Source organism: Pteropus vampyrus, unplaced genomic scaffold (assembly GCF_000151845.1).
Source record: "Pteropus vampyrus isolate Shadow unplaced genomic scaffold, Pvam_2.0 Scaffold1, whole genome shotgun sequence".
Taxonomy (NCBI): domain Eukaryota; kingdom Metazoa; phylum Chordata; class Mammalia; order Chiroptera; family Pteropodidae; genus Pteropus; species Pteropus vampyrus.
Genome location: NW_011888782.1, coordinates 17,661,660 through 17,681,043, shown reverse-complemented (window position 1 = coordinate 17,681,043; position 19,384 = coordinate 17,661,660). Strand labels below are relative to the sequence as shown.

At 33.3% G+C, this 19,384-nt stretch overlaps 1 protein-coding gene across 1 annotated transcript in view; it reads right to left on the bottom strand.

Annotated features, from left to right (window-relative positions):
• Nucleotides 1-19,384, bottom strand: part of PDCD6IP (programmed cell death 6 interacting protein) — a 54,067-nt gene that overhangs the window by 5,187 nt on the left and 29,496 nt on the right. Inside the window, exons 11-15 of the mRNA XM_011363479.2 lie at nt 12,211-12,322; nt 11,085-11,254; nt 4,307-4,555; nt 3,836-3,970; nt 2,612-2,706 (exon numbers count right to left, since the gene is read on the bottom strand). Of these exons, the coding sequence (XP_011361781.1) occupies nt 2,612-2,706; nt 3,836-3,970; nt 4,307-4,555; nt 11,085-11,254; nt 12,211-12,322 (761 nt within the window). The remainder of the gene's footprint in view (nt 1-2,611; nt 2,707-3,835; nt 3,971-4,306; nt 4,556-11,084; nt 11,255-12,210; nt 12,323-19,384) is intronic.

Genomic DNA, 19,384 nt, shown 5'->3' with positions numbered 1-19,384 from the left:
ACAAAGGGTTCTACAGTTCAAAAATAAAAGGGAGAGGGGAGATGCACACAATCAGAAAGATAAAAGCCATAGATAGTACTTGATTTTGACTATAAAAGCATGAAATCCCATTAATTTTCTGAAAGAGTAATAATGTATTCATTCACATGACTCAAAAACCAAAAAGTGAGCGAAAGACCCCTATCTGCCAAGTTCCCACTCCACTATTCACTCCCCCAGATAGCCACTGTTCTTTTTCTTATAAGCCCATCCAGTTTTCCTTATGTAAATGTGTATTTTTCTCCCTTTTTACATAAAAAGCATACTTTACAAATTGTTCAGTCCCTTACTTTTTTTTTTACATTAACTACTTATTTTAGTTATCTTTCCATACCAATTCACATTCTTTCTTTTTTAAATAGCTGCATCGTATTTCACTGTACAGATGTCGCTTCATTTATTTCACCAATTCTGGCCATTTGATTTGTTTCTATTCTTTTCCTGCTACAAGTAATGTAGGATCAATCAGCTCATAAATATGTCATTTCTAGCATAAGCTAATATACCCTCAGAATAAATTCTCAAGTACAGAATAGCTGGCTTAAAGGATATATGAATTTATAATCCTGACCTTGACAGCTAAATTGCCCCACATAAGGACTGCACCAATCTGCACTCTCACAGCAATGTATGAGACCTGTTCCCACATATTTGCCAACAAAGCATGTTATACAACTTCTAGATTTCTGCTAAATCTAAAAAAATGTCTTTTCTGAGTAATTTTAATTTGTATATTTTATGTTAAATGAGGTTAGGTATTTTTTCATATGCTTAAGAACTACTTGTTTTTCCTCTGCAAAATTGTTTGCATCCATTGCCAATTTGGGTTTTTTTTAATCCTCATTAAAATCTAGGATTTCCTAGTAAATAAGGCTTCTGCCTGATAATGTTTCCCCAATTTGCTACAATTTGACTCTGCTTATCATGTTATGATGAACTTATCCTTTTTTTAATGGCCTCTGAATTTTAGTCAGAGTTATAAATTATAAAGACCCTCTCCATTTCAACTTTATTAAGGAGTTATCCCATATTCTCTTTTATACTTTACATTTCATCTTACAAACTTTAAGTTTGATCTACTTGGAATTTATTCAAGTATAAAAATCACTTTTGTTTTCTAAATGACTAGGCAGTTGTCCCTAACTTCTTCTAATTAGTTTAGGATCTTTCTTACACTAAATTCATGTATATATTTGAATCTTTTTCTATTTTCTAGTCTGTCTTTGATCTAATCATGTACCAGTACCATTGTGTTTTTAATTAGAGAAAATATTATATATTTTAATATCTCATAGAATTAGTTTCCCTTTACTGTTCTTTTTATTCAGTTTTCCTGGCTAATCTCATTTGACTGTTTTTCTACCTGAGCTTTACGATAAACTTGTCCAGTTTCAAATGAAAATCTGTTGATTTTTTTAAAATCAAAATTATGTTGAATGCGTAAGTTTATTCAGAATTAACATAGTCATGAATTTGAGTCAACCAAAAACACTGTATATTTTGACGTGCTCAAGTCTTTTGTGACACTTGGCTGTCTAAAGGATCCTGCCACTATCTTTTTAAGGCTAATAATTTATATGCCTTGGTGTTGGCAGTTCTTGCTAATTTTTCCAACCATAAAATCCTTTCAACAAGCCTTTCCTTGTTTTAGGAAATGGTTCTTCAGTATTATCATTTAAATATTTGTTTTATTCACAATTTTGGCTTTTCTTCTTAGAGGGGAATTCAATCTTACACATACTGAATCTTCTTTGCCTATCTCTCTCTAATTCTGTTTTGGTTTCATTTTCTTTGATTTCCGCATTTCTACTCTGTATTCCTGTGTTTTCTTCACTGCCTATATTCTCCTTTTGTGTTTCTTCCCATTTCATCTTATATCTGTGATGGTTTTATTCTCTTCTTCTTTCCTGAATTCTGACACATTTTATCACTTCTTATTTAATCATCGCCTTGAGTTCTGATATTTCTGTTTTTGGTGTACCTTAGAGAAATTGCTTCCTAACCTTTGTTTGTTTCATTTTTGTTTCTTAATTCATGGTGAAATGTTAACCCAGCATTTTCATCTGTTCTGTGACAATATTATTCTGGTGAATGTTCTTTATCTATTAAGTTGTTAAATTCTGTTCACCTTTTCACCTTCATAAATATACTCTCTTCCTATCAATGCTGGCCCAGCTTTCTGAGTAGGCTCCTTCAGAAAGTGATTTTGCTGATACTCTCTGAGCTATTCACCCTGTCTTTCCCATGTTCTGTGCCTCTAGTGTATGTAAGGGACCTATCTGTCACTTTGTAGTAAACTGCTTATGTTTACTGGCATTTCCTGAGATCTGCCACCGTGAGCTGTTTTGTTATTTGTGACATCACTGTACTTCCCATATCGAGAGTTTCTGCTCTTTTTATCTTTTTGTTCCCAGATCGTACAGTTGTTTGCTTGTTGATGTGTAAAATATCCAGGGAAAAAGAAAGGAAATTGCTATTTCATACTGCCAAGTTCACCCCAAATGTCTCCTCCACGTGGAATTTTTAAAAGAAAAATACTTTAAGTACAATTTGATACACGAAACAAACTTACTTTAAGAGTTCATCTCTTTCTGTCTTCCGTGCAAAAACTATATCACTGCATTTGTTCTGGAACCTGACCAGGATTTCAGTCAGCTCATTATAAAACTATAAGCAAAAAACAAATACAATAAACATGAACAATTTTTTATATACAGAGAAACAAAATCTAAAGCTCATTTGTCAATAATGGTTAAAACTAAAGAACCAAAATCTTGTTCATAAGACATAGTCATATCACTTAAGTCCAACAACTTAATATTAAATATGACCTAAGTTTCCCAAAGAAAATAAAATAATAAAATCACTTTTAGAGAACAATGTCACCAAAAATTAAATGGTAAGTTTCACAATCATTAAGATTTTCCCAATTCCTAAAGTCAACTATTTAATAAAGACACTAAACCTATTTAATTGGAAGAACTAGATTTGTACTTTCACTTCAGAAATGCAGAAATTCCTTAAAAGAATTTCCCAAGAGTCTCTGGATTGTTTTCTCAGCTTATCTATTTCAATAAAGCATTTTAAACCAAATTAAAATATTTCACTACCCTCTCTATTCCAAAAAGCTCTGCATTATTTCTACCCTCTCTTCATAGGGCTTTACATTGTATGTACTATATTTACATCAAGATAACTTTATTCAATGAACATTTTTATGGAGTTAAAGTATCAAAGGGGTGGCATATCTGAAAAGCTTAAAAATCACTTGTTCACTCATAAGCAAAGTAATTGGTAAAAACAAATATAAGCACTTCTCTTAACTTTTTAAAGGGAAAAACAATAAAATACTTAAAACATATTTAGTAAGCACTCTGATACTCAGGCAATTACAAGTGTATCATTATCCAAACCATTAGCACAGATTATAAAAGCCATTCCCACCCACCTTCCCCGCCACAGATTCAGTTTTGACTATTGTTTCCTCATAATTCACTCAAATTGGTGAACTTTCCACCCTGCAAAAAAGTGTCACTGGTTTTTGATATCTCTGTGCTAATTCCTGCTACAGCAAATGCCTACACCCCTTTCTGCCTGGCAAAATACAAAATGCATCAAAGTTCCCAGGAAATGTTGCCAACTTCATTAAGCTCTTATAACAAAACTCTCAGAGACAAAAGACATTAAAGCTAACAAATTTGAAGGAAAGAATAATTTGGTCCATCTGGAAAAACAACTTCCCAAACTATACTTTCACATCTATACTGGTTAGCAGTTGTTTCTTTGTACATCATACCTTTGTGCCCTCCTTCAAATTAGCTACAAGTTCAACAAAGTTGTCATATGCAGTAGCTAAATTCTTCAAAACTTCTTCTCTTAAGTTAGCTTCATTGTTAGATTGTTTCATTTTAGAAAATTCCTGGTGTGAGACCTTGTTAAAAGAAAGATTTATGAATTACATTTATCAAATTAAAATAGCTCCTAATATTTTTATTGCTATTTTTCTAACTATGAAAATCATCTATGATTACATGCAGGAATTACTAGAAATTTACCTAATATTTCTTTTGGAGTAGCACAGTACTTTAAATCTTTAAGTAAAATACCACAAATTCAGTACATGTCAAAACAATCAAAAATGATTACAGATTCCTATTAATATGTAAGTTAAAAAAAACACAATCTTAAATGAATACACATTTAGTCCAGAATTATCTTTTCTGTAATTTTTTAAAACATAAATCTTATTAAAGTATATAAACTTCACCTGAATATTTTTAAGAAGTCCTTCCTGTTTCTTTAGAGATTCTTGGACTTTAGTGGTGAGACCTCCATAGACTCGATCCAGTTCAGTAACAGAAAGAGCTTCTTCATTTATCACACCATCTTGAGCCAAAGCAGTCAAAAATTTGCTTGTCATGTCAAAATTCACTGATTTCAGGTCATTCTCCAGACCCTCTCTTTCCTTCTTTACTTCATCAAGATTTGTCAATAAGGATTTTAAGACATTTACAACCTAAACAATAACAAAAACAAAAACCTTAATTTAATTGCCAAAAACACAGAAGCCAATTTCAAGAAGGGACTTATAAACAAAGGTTCACTTATAAGTGGAATCTAAGAAACAAAAAGAATAAACTAATCAAAAACAGATTCACAAATATAGAGGACAATCTGGTGCCGGCCAAAGGGGAGCAGGCCGGGGGGCTGGGAGAATGGGGTGAAGGGTTAAAAAAGTACAAATTAGTAGCTGATACATAGTCACAAGTCAAAAGTTTCTTTTAAATCTAGGTGACCTTCCTTTTGGCCTATGTTTACCAACTATATCTTTTAAGTGTCCTAATCTTAATGCTGAGTCAATTTAAAAAGAAAAAGAAAAAATGAGGGCGTGGGCAGTAGAAAGAACTACGACTCCTTGAGGTCCAAGAAGCATCAAATCAGGTACTCTAAAAGGAAGAGGAGAAAGAATCATTCATACTTGGGTAAACATGACAAAATCTGTTCAAGGAACCTAAGTACAATTTGATGTTAATAACATGGATAAAAATCTCACAGGATATACTAGTAAATGAAGAAAAAAAATGTGCAAAAGCATATATATACAGTATGCTGCATTTTTAGTGAGAGAAATCAAAATGTAAAGATATACATACACATAATATTTTATGCATATATGTATGCTAGTGCGTTTTTTGCAAAAAAAGAAAAACATTAAGGACAAACCACAAACTAATGAATATGGTTACTTATAGAAAGTGGATGGGAACAAAGTGGAAAGAAAAGGAATGAGATTTCTCTGCATGGCCTTTTGAATCATGTATATTTTTTACCCATTCAAAACACAATTAAAATTAAATCAAAACTTGAAGATAAAAACAAATGAACTAGTTATCCGTGAAAGTGAAACATAATTACACAGAAAAAAAATTTCAACTCTGACTATACTCCCTTAGTAGTTGTAATAGACTTAGCTAGTATGTAACCAAGGGCAGTTTGCTGTCTGGAAAACTCAATTTTCTCACCTGAAAAATGAGAATAATACTGATACCTAGCTCAGGACTGTTGTGAAGACTACAAAAATCCATATAAAATGCTCAGCATAATTTCTAACAGGCCAAGTGTTCAATCAGTAGCCATTATTATTAACTGGTACTTAAGTTGTATGGTTTAATGCTACACTTTGGGTACATGATGGACTGAAGAGGCTCAGGCATCTAAGCATTTAGACAGGGACAGGGAAAGAAGGAACAAGAGAATTAAGACTTAAAGCATCCTTTATTTTGCTGAATTATAACTATTTCTGTAATTATGTGACATATTTTGTATTGGGGGATGCAAATGGATATAAATTTAAAAAGGCTGCAACAGTATTAACTGTTGGCATATTTAAATTGACAACGGAACTTTAGCCATGACTTTGACTTAAGACTTTACTCTATATGAAGTCTGTTTAGCTATTAGAAAAATAAGAAATGATATTTTAATCTCTCTATAAGTTATGTCCAACAAAAGCTAGGAAGAAAAAAAATCAGCCAAGCAAAATAATCTGGGAGAGAAATAGGAATATGCAGAAGTGGTTTAAAAAATTGTCTAACAAACAAAGTTGAGTCAGGAACACTAACAGTATTATCCTGAAACAGACTCAACGTCTCTTATATAGTATAGAAACTAAGATCCTAAGATCCTCTCACCAAATAGTGAGTCAAAATTGTGGTGATAATACTGCCAAGTTAGCTAGTAAGTATTCTGAGAAGACAGACACGGTTCACATGGACACAAATTCCTCTTCAGTGAAGAACTGTACACAAGGAAGCAGAGTGATGTGGGAAGAGAACCCCTTCAAGATTTTAAGAAGCAAATGTTGTAATACCAGCTGCATTATCAAGAAAAGCTAACTTCCTAACTTTTATGGTAGTCGGTTTTCTAACCAGAATGGTAAAGAAGGACCAAAGAACTATTTATTAAGTCTTATTCCATATCATAATGCTATGATTCTAAGTCTCTAAAAAATATGCCATTTGAAACAACCAATTTATAAATGAACTTTTAAACTACCACATAGAGATTCATTCTATGACAAACATCCTTTTGTTTTAACTGTCACAGAACTAGTTTAACCATTTCAGATAGCTGGCCACATTTTAACAGAGTAAATAATGTAGAAAATGAATTAGATCACTTCCACAAGTGAATGACCCAGATAATAAAGAAAAAGAAATCACTGCCTAAATAAACTCAAGTCTGAGGCTTAACATGTTATCATGTTAAAGTATATAAATAATTAGAATCCTGTGGTATTTATCTGTATGTTTTATAAATGGCTCCAATTAGCTTTCAACTGCAAGCAATTACATTCCTTTATTAAGTGAGAGTGACAGTGGTTATCATTCAAATACTTTCTGAATCCTTATGTGTTAGGTATTGTTCTAGGCGCTAAATTAGAGTCCCCTGGGGGAGGGGGATGATTAAATAAATAGACAAAGAGAGTCATATGATAGACAATGACAAAAAAATGAGGAAGGAAAGCGAAGCAAAGGGAAAGAGTCTCTTACAGAGGGAAAAGCAAGTGTAAAAGTCCCAAGGCAGGAATGAGCTTAGCCTGTTTAAAGGGAAAGGGGGAAAAAAGCCAGTCTGGCTGAAGCATAGTAAACAAAAGACAGACTGGAGGGAGATGAGGTCAAACAGAAAGGCAGGAATGAGATCACCTAGACCAGCGGTCCCCAGCTTTTTTGGCATGAGGGACCGGTTGCTCCTATGAGAATCTAAGGCCTAAGGATCTGAGCTGCAGTAGAGAGGGGTGATGCTAGCGCTAGGTAGTGGCTGCAAATACAAATGAAGCTTCGCTCACTTGCCCACTGCTCACCTCTCGCTGTGTGTCCTGGTTCCTAACAGACCACGGACCAGTACCAGTCCACGGCTTGGGGTTTGGGGACCCCTGACCTAGACTATCTGTTCTTCATAATTCAAATTAGGGGCTAGCAAACTTTTCCTGTAAAGGACCAGATAGAAAATATTTTTGGCTTTGTGAACCACAGTCTCTGTTGCAACTATCCAAATCTGCCTTTATAGTACACAAGCAACCATTAAGAAAATAAAAGAATGAATACAGCTATGTCTGAACAAAAATTTTTTATGGACAATGAAATCTGAATTTCACATAACGTTCACATGTCATGAAATACTGTTTTTTTTACTTATTTTTAACCATTTGAAAATGTAAAAAGCATTCCTGGCTCACAGGCCATACAAAAACAGCAAGTAGGCTGGATCTGCCTGTTCAGATTATAAAACTCTGTAGTATTTAACAGCACTAAATAAATTCAGCACATAAGAAATGCTCTCAATGAAATTTTCAACTTCACTTTTCAGACCTTGTCATTTTATTTTCAGAAAAGGCAGACACAAGAATATGTCTAGAACAAGAGAACAGCAGGAACCTGACCGCATTTACCCTAACTCTAAAGCTAACCTAGAGGAGTTTTTCATCTCTCTGTTAGTTAGGGACCACAAATCCCAGCACAGTTCCTGAGTTACAGTAGGCCCTCAAGTAACGTTTGCTGAACAAATGAATGAATAGATGTCAGCCAATCTCAACAGTTCTCTACAAACTTTTTGTTATGAAAATCTAAGAGTAAAAGCTGTCTGTAGATCATCCACTAGTCTATAAGTTGCCTTTGTGTGAACCACAAAAAAAGCACCTGCTGGGAGTGCACACAGCTTTAGACAATGCTACTTTATGCACTACCTCTGAGGAGATGAAGATTTTTTTTAAAAAACCCTCAATCACCCCAGGCAGATGCAACACTGTGAGTATAAGTGAATATCACCTTTGTGCAAAGAAGATGCCCCATCCTCTGTAAGGACTCAGACCGTACACTAACTAGAGCCAAAACTTGGCTAGCTGAGTGTGGACTAGATTCCAGACCCAATGGTCAGAGACCCACAATCACAAGCAGTGGTCCCTAAGTATTTTTAAAAAGGAGCTTTAAATACAAGTTAATGACAGTCTCCAAAATTTTTCAGAGTATCTTAATATCTAAAACCAGATGCCTAAATAGACAAAGATGAATGACTAGAAAGTAGGCCTCTTCATAATGAAAGAAAAAACAGCCATACCATTAAGCTAACCTCTTAATAAAACATACACTTTGTATCACTTTTATAATCAGCAATTCAAATGACTGAGTTTTTATCATTAAAACTATGGCTCAATTGTGTCATCAACTACTATGACAACTATCTGAAATAGCTTCTATAAACATGTTTGCCTTTTTTGATAAATGTACATAATGAGTGACTATATAGGGCACTGAAAAATTTTTGGTCACCTCTATCTAGAAAATCTAGCTTCAGTAAAATAACTTCATATTGACTATAAAAGTGTCCTTCCCCTATGTAATACCACTATAGATTTTTTAAAAGCAGCTATTACTACAAGTGAATAATAAATAACTACATACTAATTCTGATTTTTCTCAGCACTAACTGTTTTTGCTTTTCTATTGAAAACAGGCGAATCAAAGGACAAAAGCCATATAATTTGAGTCATATACATGACATCAAAAAGAAAATGGGGGAGGATACTAAACAGACTTTTTTCTAAAATAAAAAAGGGCCATTTGTTGCTGTTCTGTGGTCTGTAATTTCTGTTCTTCACAAATTAATCTCCTAAGTACTTCCCTTTTCTCCCTCATTTCTTCAAAGCAGCTATAGCAGTCCTCACTTATCCGTGTTTTCACTTTCTGCAATTTGTTATCCACAGTCAATTGCAGACCAAAATATTAAATGAAAAATTCCAGAAATATACAACTCACATTGTAAACTGTATACTGTTCTGAGTGGCGTACTGAACTCTCTCACTGCCCACTCCATCCTGCCCAAACGTGAATCATCCCTTTGTCCGGTCTCCAAGCTGTACATGTTACCTACCTTTTAGTCACTTAGTAGCCAGCCATCAGTTGCAGTATTGTAGTGCTTTTGTTCTAGTAACCTTTATTTTACTTAATAATGGCCCCAAAGCCAAGACCAATAATGCTGACAATTTGGATATGCCAAAGAGAAACCATAAAGTGCTCCCTTTAAGGTGAGTACAGTACAATCAGGTATTTTCAGAGGGACCACATTCATAACTTTTATTACAGTATATTATAATTGTTCTTTCATTACTAGTTATTGTTGTTAGTATATTACTGTGCCTAATTTATAAATTAAACTATCATGGGTATGCATGTATGGGGAAAACACAGTATATAGAGAGTTCAATAATACCAGCTTCAGGCATCAACTGGAGGTCTTAGAACGTATCCCCCTCAGATAAACAGGGACTACTGTAATTAATATTCTTTGTTCCATCAGGCTCCCCCTCCCTTTAGAGATTCAGGTTCTGCACACATTCAACCACGCAGTCTTCTCTTCACTTTGGGGGCTGGTTACCACTGAAGCTCTAGCAGCTTCTCTGGACACACCTACTCACTTAGGCCTTCCTGGATGCTATATGTGTTCACTTTTTCTGCCTGCCTACTCTGGTCTCATAATGTGCTAACTTCTTAAGAAGCCTCTTAAGAAAGGAGCTCCAAAATGCTGGAATTTAAGTACTCTGACATCTAAATCCTCACAGCATACTTTACTTGGTTATGACACTTTTAAGTTTCTACACTGTATTAGAGTTATCCTTATATATATAATCTTCCACACCAGACAGTAAATTGAGGGTAAAGGCTGTATATGGCTCATTTGTCAATTTTTCAAGTACCTAGCACAATACCTTATACAGAGTAGATACCTAATAAGTCTTTGTTGCATGCATACATACATACATACATACATACATACATACATACATACATAAATGCTCTTGTGGAAAGAGAAATAAGGAAATCTACTATCCCAGGAAACTACTCTTTTTTAAGAAGTTTTCAGCAGTATTTCTTGCCCTTTGGTTTATTTTCCTATGCACTTCAGGGCCTCTATTCTACCATATTACCTTCATGGTGATTAAATCATACTTGGACTTCCTCCTCTTTTAGGACTCTCCAAATCAGATGTCTCACTACTGATTTTCTCCTTCTTATCACTAGTAGAAATGCCATGATGTTATCCATTTATTAACAGGCCTATCTTGTCAACTTTCCTTTCAGAGGTAATCCCAATGGAAGATGGTGGAAGGCAGTATAGATTAATGTAAGAAACAATGAATTTAGTCAGAAGAGTATCTGGCCAAACCCAGACCTTCCACTTCAGGGAATTTTCTCCCTTTTATAAAACCTTAATTAAATACTGTGAACACATGAAGTATGTTGAATATAGAACCCAGTTCATAGGAGGCATTCAATAAATGAAAATTATTAATATAAGACAGTAATAGTATTAGTATAATTACCTATTATTCGATATAGATATCATGCTACTTTAAATATAACCTCAATGTACATTTGCATTTTTAAAAAGATGCTAGTAAGAAAGAAATCAGCAATTCATTGTACATAATGGCATGAACATAGTTTTCATAAACAGATGACCAGCCACATCAAAATGCATCTTCTCACCTCACTGCCCTGCAAAGTCTTTGCTGGGTTAGCAGAAGGGATGGCAGCATTCAGCTCAAGTTCTGGCTTACACAGAAGTGCAATGGTGTCACGGTGAGACTGATAACGTTCTTTCACTTGTCCATCTGCTTGCACAGCTTTATCCAAAACTGCTCTGAAGTTAGCTCCCTCTGTGGGGAAAAAAGAATGTTAGCAGAGTACAGCATTGATGTTAACAGTTATGTTTACGGGCTAGTGTACTTTTAGTTCTGTTCTCCTCCTACATGCTCCAATTTTTCATACTTAAATTTCAGCATTTTGGAGCTCGTCTCTTAGGAGGATTCCTACCTTATTCCCTTTCTACAGGCCCCAATTCACTAGGTAACAGAAACTCAGCTCCTGTCAGTCTTTGCATTTTTGTTTTTGAAAAACCAATTATAAAGCAAAAGCACAGTTATACTTTAAATTACATTTGTGGTGACTGACCACCAAATAAAAGCTAATTGCCATTCATCTCATCTTTTCCAACAACTCATGAATATAGAAAATCATTCCCCCCAAAACTGTTACAACTTATTTAAAAAGTATTCCTCTCTCAAAGGATTATTGCTTCAGCTAGACTTAACAGCAGATACATTTTTAGAAAAATCTCAATAGTATTAATGCTCTTCACAGAGATAAATAAACGAGCTACCATGAAGACATAAATTATCTTAACAAGCACAAAATCTTAACCAAAGTTTAAAAAATAATATTTTGGCTTCAAGTTAACTTAATGTTAAAACTCATCTTTTACCACTAAAGATTCACTATTAAGTGAAATGAAATTATAAAACCATACATATAATATGATCTCATTTATGTTTTTAAAATATGCACAGGGCTTGGAACAGAAAAAGAGAGTTATAGAATCATTTTAATTTTCACTTTATACCCTTCTTAAGAAGCTGAACTTCTTATAAGGAACATGGATTACCTTTTTGTTATTTAACTTACACTGAACTGAGGAAAAACACCTAGATTTTTCTAATAGCACACAACTGCAGCAAAAATAGGTTTATTATTGTGCCTAATTTAATCAAGCAAAAAATTATGGATCCAAATTGAGACTTTATTCCATGTGAAAGTCATTTATGCACATTTTTACCTGCTCTTAAAGGCTTATAAAGTTCATTAGATGGTGTCCTTTGCCAGCGTTCCTTGAATTTTGCTCTTAACTCATTGTCAGTTGCTTCTTCTTCATCCAACAACCTTAGAGACTTTTAAAAAAGGAAGCAAAGAAACAATGAAATATCGTTTCTGGTGCAAAAATTTTAAACATTTTTTTTAAGTGCTCATACTCAAAATAGATGAGAATTAGTGAAGTGGGAATTCTGTTACTGGTTAGAATATAAATTGGCATAATTTTTGTTGCAGAAATCTATGTTATAATGTATATAAACAAAAAGTCATTTAAAATTTAAGGCTAGGTTAACCATTACCTTATTCAGTGAAATTAAAAAGAATAATTAAGAGATTACGTACAACCATATACAAGACTATTTTAAACAAAGATTTTTTTTAAGATAAAAATAAATACAGAGCCTTTGGAGTATATAAGCCATAAATAAAGCAAAGAGAAAAACCGAATAATTTAACTACATGAAAATAAAAGAATTGGACTTCTATCCCAATATATCAAACTGAAAATTAGCATATAAAAATGCCTTTTTAATGCTTAGCTGAGAAAACAGGATAGTAGGGGCCAGAAACAGAAGTAAGTACTAATCTACAGGAACAAACAAGTGCTAAAGCCAATGGTAGCTGCTAATCCAATAGTCTAGAGCAGAGTTCTGCAAACTTTTCTGTAAAACAATAGGGTAAATATTTTAGGCTTTGTGGGCCACAGTCTCTGTCACTGTTCTTCTTTTTTTTTTTTTACAACTCTCTAAAAATGATCAAAATCATCCTTTACTAGTGAACCATACAAAAATAGGCTACAAGCCAGAACTAGCCCACCGTCAGTTCACCAACTACGTAATTCACTACTGGCTTAGAGTATGAATTTATCAGAACATGAGTAAGAGAAAAGAAACACAGGTGGGACTAAGGAGAGTAGATGCGCTCAAAGGCACTATCCTTCCTCACAACAGGATACTTCCGAATGGGTGACACTAAGGAGATGACTTTTTAAAAGAAAAACTGCCTAACAGAAGGAAACTTAATCTGTTTGAACCTTGGCTGTAAATAGAAAAGTATCACCTAAGATGTCTAATCTAAAGCCTGAACTTAGGACTGGAAATCATACTCACTATCTGTGAGATACAAAGTCCTAAGATGAAATGATTAAAAGACTAACCATAAAAACAAACAAACAAAAAAAACATAAGTTTAAAGAGGTGTCAAGTACATAACGTCTTTTCATAGCAAAAACAAACAAAAACCCTCTCTAAAAGAATTCACTTTAAACCCAGACCTCAAAGATTTCCCACAAATAAAGTTCCAGGAAATGTGAATTCAAAATTTAAAAATCACTGAACATTAAATGCATTAAATGTACTCTGGACTGGATCTTGAAACAGAAGAAGGCCATTAATAGAATAACTGATAAAATCTGAGTAAAGTATTATACAAATGTTTACTTCTTTGTTTAAATAAATATACCATGACTACACAAGGTTTTAATTTTGGGAGAAGCTGAGTGAAGAAACTCTCTGCACTAAATTTACAACTTTCTGTAAACCTAAAATTATTCCAAATTTAAGGTTTCCTAGAAAGGAAGGAGTAAAACTATCTTTACTTGAAGATAACATGACTTTATATATAGAAAATCCTGAGGAATCTACAAATTAACTGATAAAAGTGAATAAATTCAGTAAAGTTGCAGAATACGAAATCAACATACAAAATCAGCTGTATTTCTATATTCTAGCAATGAACAATACAAAAAGAAAATTAACAATTCTATTTATAATTGCATCAAAAAGAATAAAATGCTTATTTGGTTAAATTAAAAGGATTCTTTTCATTTAACCACATAAATTCTTTTAATTTAACCACATAAATTTAAGCAAAGACTAGTACACTGAAAACTACAAAACGCTGTTGAAAGAAATTAAAGCAGATTTAACTAAATGGAATGACAGCCCATATTCATGGATTGGAAGATGTAAGATATTGTTAAGAGCAGCAATATTCCCCATACTGATCTAAATATTTAATGCAATCCCTATCAAACTTCTAACTGTAGAATTTTCTATATATAAGGTCAAATCAAAACCAATGAGATATCACTTCATATGCATATGAATGGCTGTGGCAAAAAAAAAAAAAATTATAAGAGTTGGCAAGGATGTAGAGAAACTGGAATCTTCATATATTGATGGTTAGAATTAAAACGTTGCAGTTGCTTTGGAAAAGTTTGGCTGTTCCTCGAAAAGTTAAACAAAGAATTACTGTATGACCCAGCAACTCTACTCCTATGTATATATACTCAACAGTACACAAATAGCAGTATTATTCAGAAAAATCATAAAGTGAAAACATCCCAAATATCTATCATTCATGGATAAACAAAATGTGGTAGATCCAAATAATGGAATATTATTTAACCATAAAAGAAAATGAAGTATAGATACATGCTACAACATGGATAAACCTTGAAAACATTACGCTAACTGAAAAAAGGCACACTCAAAAGGCCACTTAACTGTTTATGAATCAATTTATACAAAATGTCCAGAATAAGCAAATCCATAGAAAGAGAAATCAGATTAGTGATTGCCAGAGTGATTGCCATTAGTGGAGTGACTGCTAATGGTACAAGGTTCTTTTGGGAGTGACAAAAATGTTCTGAAATTAGAAGAGTGTTGATGCTCATACAACATTGTGAATGTACAAAAGCCACTGAATTTGGACTCTTTAAAGAGGTTAAAATGGTTAATTTTATGTTATGTGAATTTTACCTCAAAAAAAGAACACACATGTAGTTTAGTTATAAGATACACATAGGTGACTTTTTAAAGAAGCAGTTAGACATCTGGGAAATAAAAAATATTTTTAAAAAAATTTTTTAATGTAATTGAATGGCTGAAGAACACAAAAGGCAGATAAATAGCCAATTAATGAGGCAGATGGCTAGCCTGAGAGTCTCCCAGAAGAATAAGAGGACAAAAAAGAAAAAGAAATGTTGAGATATGAAGAACTCTTCCAGAAGCACCATCACCAATCTAACAGAAATTCATTAAGACACAATGGAAAGAAAAGAAAAAAGAGGAATAACTGAAGAAATAGAATCCATGGACAGGGATCTAAGATTGAAAGGGCCCAAGAGATCCAAAACAGGATGGATTTATTATTTTAAAAATAAATTAGTTTGATACTTCAAAACTTTTGAAAATCAAAGTATTCTAAATTACAGAATCTAAATTTCCAAAAGCTACCAAAGAGACACTCAAAGAGTACCAGCTGCACAATCTACTTATTTCATAACTTACAACTTACTTAAAATGAGATTCTCCAAGTGCAACTGACAGAGTAATAGTGACTCTAACTTACAGGCTGTTACAGAAATATCAAATGAGATAAATAAAAGTACCTTATATTAAGATAGGCAGACAACAAACATAAACACTGCCAGTTTTTCCTAATTATAAGATAGATGAGTTTTTTCACATTGTGATTTCTAATGAAGATGCTCTTCACAACTGATATTATTTCATTAGGCAATTTTTTCCATAAAACTTGTTTCAAATCAAATATGCATCTTCTAATCACACTTTAAAACCAAGGAAATACAGTAATAATTAATATTTAACAACTAACAGGCACATGTATGATCCCATGTCACAGCTACCTTATATGCTAAGTACTATTAGCCCCATTTTTTAGATGCATGAACTGAGACATGAAGATGTTAAGTGATCCACCCAGGGTCACAGGAGTAAGAACTGGGACTGAAGTCCAAATATAACTCCATGTTCTGAGACCTTAACAACTGAATTATGTTTAAACAATAAAATATTAAATAATGATTTATTATTATAATCTCTACTTACTAAATGCTCCAGACCACTTTCCATTTGACTTGCTATGCCTGCATTTTCCAGTGTCTGTCTTCTTCCCCAGTATTAATTACTTCCTGCTGCTTTCACTTAGATACAATCTTGAACAGCTCTCTTTTTTTTTTTCTATGTCTATCTACTATTCCAATGTCCTTTCAATTGCAACACCAGACAACAAGCTTGTTTGACCCACAAACCAACAAATTGTGAAGGACTATATGGCATCCTCATCTACGACCTTAAGAGCAGTATCTGTCAAATTTTAGCATGCACACAAATCACCCTGGGATCTTGTAAAATGCAGATCCTGATTCAGTAAGTCTGGGTGGAGTCTGAGATTCTGCTTTTGAAGGCTTTGGTACTGAACAATGTAATACCAATTCTGTTTGCTTTACTTTTTCTAATTACTGATTACATCTACATAGGTAAGACTGGTAATGTTGACTGTATAATTAATGTAGAATCCCTCATAAATCAGATTTTCCAGGCCGATAATGCAGTAAGTTTCCATTTAAGTTTCTTAACCTTTTCCAATAGCTGAAATGCATTGAAAGGTGAATAACGAACACCACCATCATATCAGTTATAATAATTGCAATATTATCGCCATAGTAATATAACAGTAGTAATAGCTGTAACTTATTAAGCACATACTGTATATCCCATAGGCTAGGCATTTCACTGATGCAGTTTAGTTCATTCTTTAAATAAACCTGGGAGGTAAATATTATCATCCCCAAGGTTCATACCATCATAAGTACTTAAGTACTCTGCCTCACCCCAAAGTACTTAGAAATGATGTAAATACAATATCTTCTGAAAGTTAACTGAAAAATCAAAACATTAAGGATGAAAGCGCTGATAACAAAAATCACCTGAGAGATACTGACTCCTAAACTGGCAAAAGCCAGTATATCCAGCTTGAACATATTTACAGCTAAAGAAAGAAATGTTATCAACTAAGTGAAAGAGTTGAAAACAAAGTAAAAAGAGAATAACACTAGCAAACAGTTGGCTTTAGCCAAAAACTTTTAGTGTTCCATTCCTATTGATAAAATGTCCTCTCTACTAGAAGATGGATGAGGTGGGCTTATAAACCATTTGATGGCCCAACTTCCTTTGTCTGATTTCATGTTCACCAAGAAACCCAATCTGTAATATAAAAGCTATCACTAATTATTAAGACTTTTGTGTGATGGTATTTTCTCAAGTATACTAGTATTACACAGTGGTCATATGAGTTTCATTAATGTGCATTTATTAGCCTTATAGACATGTATGAAGCCATTCTCAGACAATAAAACGTCTTCATGAGGCTGAAGGTCAGGCTCTGGGTCACCAAGATGATGAGTACTACCCTATAAAACCCAACTGGAGAAAGCTTCCAGTCCTAATCCCTGATGGACAACAGGCGTCCAAATGCTTTTATCTGAAAAGCAAATCTCTTAAAACATACCTCATCTAGGATTTCTCTATTCCTTTGTAGCAGTTCAGGTAGCTCTTTGATCAACTGATCAACAGTCTGGATGCCTCCCTGTTCAATCACAGATGTGGATTTAGTCAATATAGACTGAGGTACAGTATCTCCAGATACATCTTCAATTGCTGCTGGAAGATTAAGGGAAGCTAACACCCTGAAAAAATGAAATACTATGTCATCTAGAGGTTTAAACCACCTTTGAAACATTAATCTCCTGTATCCGAATCAACAGCAAAGAAGTTAGCACCCCAAAAGTGTATAAGCCCTAAGAACAGAAAAATAAAGCAAAGAAAAAGGAAAAAACAGAAAGTGAATGATTGATAAAAACAAAACTCTTAAAGAACTAAGTTCACAGTTTAGAATTAAAAGCCAAAAAGCCATAAATATACATTAAAATATAATAAATACCTTTGGCTCACAATTCAAACTTAACTCCTTTCAGTCTAAGTAAATAAAAGTCAAAAAGTCTGCCTTAAAAAATGCAATCTTTTTATTATACTCCTGATTGTTATACTGTCACTGATAAATCAGAAATACATAAAAGTTATAATTTGATACCATCTAGGCAAAACATCAAGAGAACATAGTTGATCTAAGTATTAATTACAGAATCTTCATCTGTTTGTGACACAGTAACAATTATTCTATTATTTCATTTATATAATAAAGGGGATGTTAAACTTATGTTGCTTTCTTGCTAGAAAAAGAAAATGAGGTCAATATCCATGTATTCATCAAAATTAAAAATATGAAAAAGCAAACCAGATCAAGAGAAAATATTCTCAATTACACATATATGGCAAAGGACTTGCCTCTAAAATATGCAAAGAGTTCTTCAAAGATTAAGAAGAAAAAAATTCAATTTTTAAAAATGAGCAAGAGATTTCAACAGACACTTTACAAAAGATATATGAATGGCTAATAATAAGCATATGAAGAGTTGTTCAACATTACTGTTAATCTGGGGAATGCAAATTAAACATATACTAACCACATAACTCAGCAATTCTAATCCTAGGTATTTACCCAAGAGAAATAAAACATGTCAACACAAAGATTTGTACATGAATGTTCATAGCAACTGAAATGTCTAACGACAGGTAAAAGAATAAAAAAACTGCTATTTGACCATAAAATTGAATACTTCCCAGTAATAAAAAGTATCAAACTGATACGCACAACATACGAACCTCAAAAACATTATGCTAAGTGCAAGACACCCAACACATTTTGACTATATACTGTACATGATTGTACATGCTTAAGTACTGCATACTATAGCAATACTACACTGTACTGTGTAATATACCTACTCACGTGTTATAATGATTAAATATACATTAAATTGTATAAAAAGTAAATTAACCTATAGTGATAGGGAGCACATCGGTAGTGGCTGTAGGCCAGGGGAAGAAAAACTGTGAAGGGAAAGCGGCATGAGGGAGTATTTTAGGGTGATGGAAATGTTCTCTGTCTTGATCATGGTGGTGGTGGATGCATGGGTATTCATGTTTATCAATAGAACTGAACTATATACTTAGAATGGGTGTATTTTATTGTATGAAAATTATACTTAAGATTTTTTAAAAACCAATGAATCCACCAGAAACAAAACAGGTTCAGAATACTAAATGTACCGTGTATCTTAATTTAAAAAGTTCATTTCTACTTCTCATGTGCCTCAAATAACTATTCTCTAAAATGCAAATCAATGGTCAAATATTTTCATTGTTTCAGTAATTTTCTTCCAACTATAATATATTTGTTAGGGCTTAATTAGTGTCCCCAAGAAATGTGTG